General features: G+C 48.2%; 1 protein-coding gene across 1 annotated transcript; it reads left to right on the top strand.

The window, feature by feature from the left end:
* Positions 1–539: 539 nt before the first annotated feature.
* Positions 540–8,775, top strand: LOC107300275 (solute carrier family 12 member 9-like; the record flags this gene model as incomplete). Its single annotated transcript, XM_015829613.1, has 4 exons — positions 540–674; positions 2,739–2,876; positions 7,905–8,207; positions 8,708–8,775. Coding segments are annotated over 4 exons (644 nt in total), but the record flags the coding sequence as incomplete, so codon positions are not given.
* Positions 8,776–9,460: the final 685 nt, after the last annotated feature.

Here is a 9,460-nt window from a genome sequence, read left to right as displayed (position 1 = left end):
CGGGCGGTTATCTGATGACGCGATGAGCGAGGAATAGTAGTTAGTCCTAGCCACCCTCATCGCCACTAGGTAGGATCTAATATGTATCCTAACCTGTGTTCGGTTGGGTTCGGTTCGGCTGGCCCTCCAACTGCTCTCTAGGCTTCTTTTCCGACGCTTCATCTCTCTCAGCTCCTCGGTAAACCAGGGAGCCAATCGACTGAAGCGATTCACTTAATATCTGTGGCAAGATAGGTTATAAAATGGCGTACTTAACAACCGTCTTGCTTAGCACCAGTAATGGCTGGCTCAACTGTGGTTGTAAATTGAGGATGGACCCATAGGGGAAATTGAGGAACCTTAGAGCAGTGTTTCCCAATCTTGGTCACTGGAAGATGTGCGGACTTCAACTCCCAGAATTCCTGGCTGGGGAATTCTGGGAGTTGAAGTCCACACGTTTTCAAGTGGGCCAGGTTGGGAAACACTGCCTTAGAGAGAAAAGTGGAAACAAAGTTGAGGTAAAACATTATCTATTGTTTTTCTTCCTTCTTCTTTTACAGGTTTCGTGGTGGGTCAGGCAGGTTTATACCAATCCCTGGCGATGTTCCTGGTGGCCTACTTCATCATCGGTATGACGGTGCTGTCGGTGTGCGCCATCTCTACCAACGGGGCTCTGGATGCTGGCGGGGCCTACTGTATCCTTCGCACGCAAAGCCCCAAATTGTTCAAAACAGCCATTCCCCCCAGTGGTGAGATTCAGCTGGTTCGCACCACTTCGGCAGAACCGGCAGCTAATTTTTGGTTGCCCAGGCCCAGAATGGACTTCTGGAACTGGTATCCATGCAGAGAACTGGTTGTTGACATATTTGAATCCCACCACTCCTTCCTTCCTTCCTTCCTTCCTTCCTTCCTTCCTTCCTTCCTTCCTTCCTTCCTGTGATAGGATTCAGCCAGTATGCACCACTTCGGCAGAACCAGTAGCTAATTTTTTGTTGCCCATGCCCAGAATGGATTTCCGGAAGTGGCATCCATGCAGAGAACCAGTTGTTGATGTATTTGAATCCCACCATTCCTTCCTTCCTTCCTTCCTTCCTTCCTTCCTTCCTTCCTTCCTTCCTTCCTTCCTTCCTTCCTTCCTTCTTCCCTCCCTCCCTCCCTCCCTCCTTCCGGTAGGATTCAGGTAGTTCGCACCACTTCGGCAGAACCAGTAGCTAAGTTTTGGTTGCCCAGGCCCAGAATGGATTTCCGGAAGTGGCATCCATGCAGAGAACCAGTTATTGATGTATTTGAATCCCACCATTCCTTCCTTCCTTCCTTCCTTCCTTCCTTCCTTCCTTCCTTCCTTCCTTCCTTCCTTCCTTCCTTCCTTCCTTCCTTCCTTCCTTCCTTCTTCCCTCCCTCCCTTCCAGTGGTAGGATTCAGGTAGTTCGCACCACTTCGGCAGAACCGGTAGCTGATTTTTGGTTGCCCAGGCCCAGAATGGACTTCCGGAAGTGGCATCCATGCAGAGAACCGGTTGTTCACCTATTTGAATCCCACCACTGCATTTCCCCCAATCTGAGTACGCCCGCACAGGGGCTGCCAGACCCCGAAGCTGGGGGAAAAATCGATCTAGCGGTAGTTCACCAATAGCGGAGAACACAGTACTCCTCGACTTACAGCCCGGGGTCATGTGATCAAACTTCAGACGCTGAGCAACTGACTCATATTTATGACGGCTGCAGTGTCCCGGGGGGCTCACGTGATCCCCTTTTGTGACCTTTTGACAGGCAAAGTGAATGGGAAAGCCAGTTTCACTTAACAACCGTGTTGCTGACTTCACTTGATGACTGTACCAAGCAAGGTCGTAAAATGGGGCAAAAGTCACTTAACAACTGTTCCGTTTAGCCATGGAAAGTTTGGGCTACCTGTTGCCTCTTCTTAAAGTCTCACTTAGCAGCTCGCTCCTTATGGCAATTACATGTTTTCGCCGAGGCTAGCCCTCAATTTTTTTTACTCTAAAGCAGGGGTAGGCAACCTTGGCTCTTTTATGACTCGTGGACTTCAACTCCCAGAATTCCTGAGCCAGCCATGCTGAGGGGAAAGGGAGAGGTTTCCAAGCTGAGCCATGCTGGCTCAGGAATTCTGGGAGTTGAAGTCCACGAGTCATAAAAGGGCCAAGGTTGCCTACCCCTGCCCTAGGCCTAGGCCGCTTTATGACTCGTGGACTTCAACTCCCAGAATTCCTGAGCCAGCCACGCTGAGAGGAAAGGGAGAGGTTTCCAAGTTGAGCCATGCTGGCTCAGGAATTCTGGGAGTTGAAGTCATAAAAGAGCCAAGGTTGCCTACACCTGCCCTAAAGGTTGGAATTGTCCCAAAGCTCGTTTTTTCAAATGGCAACCGGATTTTCTTCTGTTTTTTTTCCTCTTGAAGACATTTTGCTTCTCTTCCAAGAAGCTTTTTCAGTTCTGACTGGATAATGGGGAACGGAAAGATCGATATTCCTTGCAGTCCTCCTTCCTTCCATCCTCCACCATTCCGTCAGAATGGAAGAAGCCTCTTGGAGAAGAAGCGAAATGTCTTCAAGAGAAACAAACGAAAGAAAGTCCGGTTGTCGTTTGAAAAAGCAGCTTTGGGACAACCAGGATCTGGATGACTGAGAATCTCAATAGAGAAAGGTTCGGATTCTCACCTGGCAGGGAATGGGAAACCCCAATTTCTCCCCTTCCTGGTCTCCCCAAGGTAGCGACATTCTTTGGCCCTTGACCCGCTTGGCACAGACATGATCAGCCGGGCGTTGGGCCCCGAATTCGGTGGAAGCATCGGCATCATGTTCTTCTTTGCCAACGTTTGCGGCAGTGCCCTCTACATCTTGGGCCTGGTGGAGGCCGTGGTGGATGACTTTGGCAGCCCAACAGGTGAGAAAGGCTCAGTTAAGGCAGCCCTTTATGAAATCCCGACAAACATATTTAATAATAATAATAATAAAGTTGGAAGGGACCTTGGAGGTAATCTAGTCCAACCCCCTGCTCAGGCAGGAAACCCTATATCATTTCAGACAAATCGCTGTCCAATCTCTTCTTAAAAACTTCCAGTGTTGGAGCATTCACCGCTTCTGGAGGCAGGTTGTTCCACTGGTTAATTGTTCTGTCAGGAAATTTCTCCTTAATTCTAGGTTGCTTCTCTCTGTTGTGATTCCTTGCCAGCCGATGGATCCAGCAGCTGAGTCTGAGGACTCAGATGAGGAGGAGGGGTCTGGAGTGACATCAGGGTCAGAGGAAGGCTCTGAGAAGCTCCAAGACTTACAGTCGGATGAGAAGCCTGGTCCCTCTATTCCCGCTCAGGCTGAGACACAGCTATGCTGGGAGGCTGAGTTGGACAGTGATGAAGAACAGCTGGGACAAATCCCGGCTGCACGAATGCGCAGGCAAGAGAAGCGAGTAGGAAAGAGGAATGCAATGGGGCGGCTCCAAAGGCAAAGGAGAAGGCATTAGGAAGCCACGCCTGGGCTGAATTATAAAAGGGAAGATGTGGGAGGTGCTGGTTGCCAAAGGCAACCGTTCGTGTTGAGGATCGAGTTTCTGTGGACTTTATTTTTTTGCCTTGGACAGTGACTCAGGTCTGTGAGAATAAAAGGGGCTGGTTTTTTTCTTGCGGTTCCTGCCTGTTTCTTGGAAGAGGGGTTCCTCCTTGTGAGCATAACCAGGACTCACGTAGGCTGGGACAGAACACTCTCCTTGATCAGTTTCCATCCGTTGCTTCTTGTCCTGCCTTCAGGTGCTTTGGAGAATAGCTTGACTCCCTCTTCTTTTTGATGAAAAGGTCTTAGGGTTTCATCAACGGCTGCCCGTTTCATCAGACACAAAAACGGTTTAACATATGGAAACGTCTGCCTTTTCCTCAAATTACGTTCAAAGTGTTGACCGTCACAAATGAACACGGCTTTCCTCCAGATTCCCAGAATCGAGAAATTTGTAAGAACGTGGAAAAAAAAAGAGGCTTGACTAGAGAGCTTGTCTAGTCCAGGAGCCTCCAAACTCGTGAACTTTAAGACTTGTGGATTTGAAGTCCACAAATCTTAACGTTGAGAAGTTTGGAGACCCCCTAGTTTAGTCTAACGAAGAGCAATCTTCCAACTTGATAGCTATCTTCCAATATTTTAAGGGGCTGCCTCCAAGAAGAGGGGGGTCAACCTATTCTCCAAAGCATGATAAGAAGCAATGGATGGAAACTAATCAAGGACAGATCCAACCTAGAATTAAGGAAAAAAAATCCTGACAGTTCGATCAATTAATCAGCGGAATGACTTGCCTCCAGAAGCTGTGGGTGCTCTGACACTGGAGGTTTTTAAAAATTAGATAACTTATTTGTCTTAAATAGTGTAGGGTCTTCTCCTTAGGGGCGTTGCGGTGATTCAGGGGTTAAGAAGCTGGGATTGTCGGCTGGAAAGCCAGCAGCCCGGGTTCGAGACCCAAGTGCCAAGCAACGGGGTGAGTTCCCATCCTCGCCCTGGCTCCTGCCAATTTAGCAGGTCGAAAACATGCAAATGTGAGTAGATAAACAGGTACCACTTTGTTGGGAAAGTAACAGAGCTCCAGGATGTCATGCGGGTCACCTGACCGTGGAAATGTCTTCAGAAAGCGCTGGCTCAATGACCTTGAAACAGACATGAGCACCACCCCCTAAGTGTAGCTAGGGCTAGCAGAGTAAAATCCAAAGAGTCTCCTTTGTACCTTCTCCTTGAGCAGGGGTTGGACTAGAAGACCTCCGAGGTCCCCTCCAACTGTGTTATTCTGACAGCCTAGATCGGGGTAGGCAACCTTGGCTCTTTCATGACTCGTGGACTTCAACTCCCAGAATTCCTGAGCCAGCCATGCTGAGGGGAAAGGGAGAGGTTTCCAAGCTGAGCCATGCTGGCTCAGGAATTCTGGGAGTTGAAGTCCACGAGTCATGAAGGGGCCATAGTTCCCCCATGCTGGCTTAGGAATTCTGGGAGTTGAAGTCCATGAGTCATGAGGGGGCCATAGTCCCCCCACACTGGCTCAGGAATTCTGGGAGTTGAAGTCCACGAGTCATGAAGGTGCCATACTTTCCCTCATGCTGGCTCAGGAATTCTGGGAGTTGAAGTCCACGAGTCATGAAGGGGCCATAGTTCCCCCATGCTGGCTCAGGAATTCTGGGAGTTGAAATCTGCAAGTCATGAAAGGGCCATACTTTCCCTCATGCTGGCTCAGGAATTCTGGGAGTTGAAGTCCACAAGTCATGAAGGGGGCATAGTTCCCCCCCATGCTGGCTCAGGAATTCTGGGAGTTGAAGTCCACGAGTCATGAAGGGGGCATAGTTCCCCCCCATGCTGGCTCAGGAATTCTGGGAGTTGAAGTCCACGAGTCATAAAAGAGCCGAGGTTGCCTACCCCGTCCTAGAACATTAGAGATGTAGTCTTCTTCACACGTGCTGCGTTCATTGGCAAATGTGTTTTAATAGCACGTAAAAAAAAGATATATTTGAACAGATGCAAAATAAAGAAGTGGATAAGATTGCAGAAGTGAGAATGCAAGGCTTCCTTTTCTCTTGGCAAGGCTGGGATTGCTTTCCTAGTCTGGGGAATTGCCAGCATATGGCCAGACCCTCGTCCAATGTGGAAAGCCAAGGAGATGTTATTTACAAATGGATAATGGGAAATTAGTGGGTTGGAAGGCCAAGGATCTGTCTGGTGAGGGTAGGGGAAGTCCCTTGCACGCCATTCCATATTTTTTATTTTCCTTGTGTAACTGACATGCAGCCTGCTGCCTAAATGGCTCCAGGCTCCTTGCAAGGGAACATTAGAGCCAGCGTGAAAAGCTATCAGATACAAGCAAGGTTTGGATTAGGGGAAGTTGAATAATATTCCAGGATTTAGGTAGATAAATCTCTTTTGAGCCTCTTTGTAAGCTGTAAATAGAGAACAGGTTAGTTTAAACTGGCCAACGTGGGGAGCAGGCTTCAACATCAACAACCAGCTTTCTCTCTCTCTCTCTCTCTCTCTCTCTCTCTCTCTCTCTCTCTCTCTCTCTCTCTCTCTGTGTGTGTGTGTGTGTGTGTGTGTGTGTGTGTGTGTGTGAGAGAGAGAGAGAGAGAGACAGAGACAGAGAAGAGGGAAGAGAGGAGAGAGAAAAAAGAGAGAAGACAGAAGAGAGAGCAGAGAGAAGACAAGTGAGGAGAGAGGAAGAGAGGAGGGAGAAAAGACAAGACAGAGGAGGGAGAAGAGAGGAGAGAGAAGAAAGAAGACAGAAGACAGAGCAGAGAGAAGACGAGGAGAGAAGACAGAGCGAAAAGACAAAGAGGAGAGAAAGAAGAGAGGAAAGAGAAGACAGGAGATAGAGAGAAGAAAGAGAAGAGAAGACAGAGAGGAAGAAGAAAAGGAGAAAGAGAGAGAGGAAAGAAGACAGGAGAGAGAGAGAAGAAAGAGAAGACAAGAGAGGAGAGAAGACAGAGAAAGAAGACGAGAAGAAAGGAGAGAGAAGAGAGGAAAGAGAGAAGACAGAGGAGGGAGGGAGAGAAGAAAGAGAAGACAAGAGAGGAGGAGACAGAGAGAAAGAAAACGAGAAGAAAGAGGAGAAAGAGGAGAGAAAAGAGAGGAAAGAGAGAAGATAGAGGAGAGAGAGAAGAAAGAGAAGAAAAGAGAAGACAGAAAGAAGACGAGAAGAAAGAGAAGACAGAGAAAGAAGACGAGAAGAAAGAGGAGAGAGAGAAGACAGAGGAGGGAGAAGGGAGAGGAGAGAGAGAGAAGAAAGAAGACAGAAAAGAGAACAGAGAGAAGACGAGAGGAGAGAGAAGACAGAGAAAGAAGACAAAGAAGAGAGGAGAGAGAAAGAAGAGGAGAGAGAGGACAGAGCAGAGAGAAGACGAGAGGAGAAAGAAGACAGAAGAAAGGAGAGAGAAAGAAGAGAGGAGGGAGAGAAGACAGAGGAGGGAGAAGATAAGTTAGAGAGGAGGGAGGAGAGAGAGAGAGAGGAGTGTAAAAGGCACACAAGAAGGATAGAGAGCAGCGACTCCAGAAGTGTAAAAGGTCTGCATCTTCCTTCCCCCCTCCCCAAATCTCCTCCCACGGTCCCCTCCTCACCAGCAGCCCCCCCCGGAGGAGAGTCACCCCTAGGTGCGGCCCACGTGAAGCAGCGCATCCAAGGACATGATAGCGGGGCAGTGGGGACAAGACTTTGCTCTTGCGCCCCATCGCGCACAGATGATACTGCGGGGCATGGGCGGAGAGCGTGGCCGCCATAGCGTTGCTGGGCTGCCTGGGTGATCTGTGGCGGGCCGTGGAGGTGGTGGGTGGCCCAGTGGGCAGGGTGGAGCAGGGACGGGGATGGGGGGCGGTTTTTGGGCACTCGGTCTCTAAAAGGTTCGCCATCATTGGTATAGGTTCTCCTGCTTGAGCAGGGGGCTGGATTAGAAGACCTCCAAGGTCCCTTCCAGCTTCTGTTCTATTGTATTGTATTGTATTGTATTGTATTGTATTGTATTGTATTGTATTGTATTGTATTGTATTGTATTGTATTGCTCTACTCTATTCTATTCTATTCTATATTCTATTCTATTCTATTCTATTCTCTATTCTATTCTATTCTATTCTCTATTCTATTCTATTCTCTATTCTATTCTCTATTCTATTCTCTATTCTCTATTCTATTTTATTCTATTCTATTCTATTCTGTTTTATTTTATTTTCTATTCTATTCTATTCTATATTCTATTCTATTCTATTCTATTCTATTCTATTCTCTATTCTATTCTATTCTATTCTATTCTATATTCTATTCTATTCTCTATTCTATTCTCTATTCTACTCTCTATTCTCTATTCTATTCTATTCTATTCTATTCTATTCTATTCTATTCTATTCTATTCTATTGCACTCTACTCTACTCTACTCTACTCTAAACCCAATTTTTGTCTACCATATGCAGAGGGGACTATTGGGTCGGCCACACAGGTCCTGCCCCGCGGTTATTGGTTTGACCTCCTGTACGCCACGGTCCTCCTGTTCCTGTGTCTTCTTGTCTGCCTTGTGGGCGCCGGCATCTACGCTAAGGCCACCTTCCTCATCTTCCTCATCGTCATGGTGGTGCTGGGCACGGTCTGCCTCAGCTTCTTTGTCGTGGGCGTCCGGGTCGTGGGGCTTCCCGCCATCAGGGAGGGCAATCACACCGAACTCGTCAACGCGTCCTTCACCGGATTCAAACTCAGCACCCTCCTGGATAATCTGCATGGTGAGTTTGGGGGGGGGGGAAGTCTTCTGGATCCCTTGGCCCTGACTTGAAGGCCACGTCGTGCAACGGTCATTAAACGGATGCTTGTAAGTTGAGGACTACCTGTACAGCCATGCAGCCATTCATTTAGCGACCGTCCGAAGTTACGGCGACCTTGAAAAAAAGTGGCTTACGACTGCGTTTCGCACGTGCGACCATTGCATCAACCCCCCCCCCCAGGGTCACATGATCAAAATTCGGACGCTTGGGGACTGGTTCATATTTGTGACGGTCGCAGCGTCCCGGGGCTGTCACGCGATCCCCTTTTGCGACCTTTCTGACAAGCAAAGTCAATGAGGGAAGCCGGATTCACTTAACAGCCATGTTACTAACTGAAGAACTGCCGTGATTCACTTAGCAACTGTGGCAAGAAAGGTCGTTAAATGGGGCAAAATTCACTTAACAGCTCTTTTTGGGCTCCGCTGTGGTCATACGTTGAGGGCTACGGTGTACAAGATTAGAGCTGGCCAACCTGGCTTTCCGTGGCCGGCTGCAGTTATCCCACATTGAACAGGTCAGAGGCTTGTGAAAGTCTGACACGTCGGCCATTTTTAAAACACTGTTTTCTAATGGGGATGACCGCTTGGGAGGGGTGGCCCAGCTGATGCCACTTGGCTGACCTTATGCCAAGGATTTCTGAGGAGGGAAAAAATCAGACTTCTTTAGGAAAGATGGCTTGTTTTTAAACCCTGATGGCTGCAGCTGGAAGCCCCTAACTCTTTGTTTCTCAACTGTGGCAATTTTGAGATGAGTGGACTTCAACTCCCAGCATTCCTGGCTGAGAAATGCTGGGAGTTGAAGTCTACTCATAAACTTGTCAAAGTTGAGAAACACTGACCTAAATTAACTGTGAAGTGAACAAACCTAAGGCATTTTGCTGCCTAAAAAAAATAGGGTTAGGCCAGGGGTAGGCAATCTGGGTTCTTTTATGACTCGTGGACTTCAGCTCCCAGAATTCCTGAGCCAGCCTGGCTCAGCTTGGAAACCTCTCCCTTTCCCCTCAGCGTGGCTGGCTGAGGAATTCTGGGAGTTGAAGTCCACGAGTCATAAAATAGCCCAGGTTGCCTACCCCTGGTCTAGTCTATCTTGGGAAAGCAATTCACTCTTTTCCAACTACAGGTAGTAAGTCTTACAACAGCTTATTTAGTGACCAAAGTTATAACGATACTGAAGAAAGTGACTTATGACCGCTCTCACAGTTACGACCATTGCAG

This window comes from Protobothrops mucrosquamatus, unplaced genomic scaffold (assembly GCF_001527695.2).
Source record: "Protobothrops mucrosquamatus isolate PMUCROS unplaced genomic scaffold, P.Mucros_1.0 scaffold6551, whole genome shotgun sequence".
Lineage (NCBI taxonomy): Eukaryota > Metazoa > Chordata > Lepidosauria > Squamata > Viperidae > Protobothrops > Protobothrops mucrosquamatus.
Note: the sequence above shows the minus strand (reverse complement) of the source record. Positions and strands in the feature narration are given on the sequence as shown.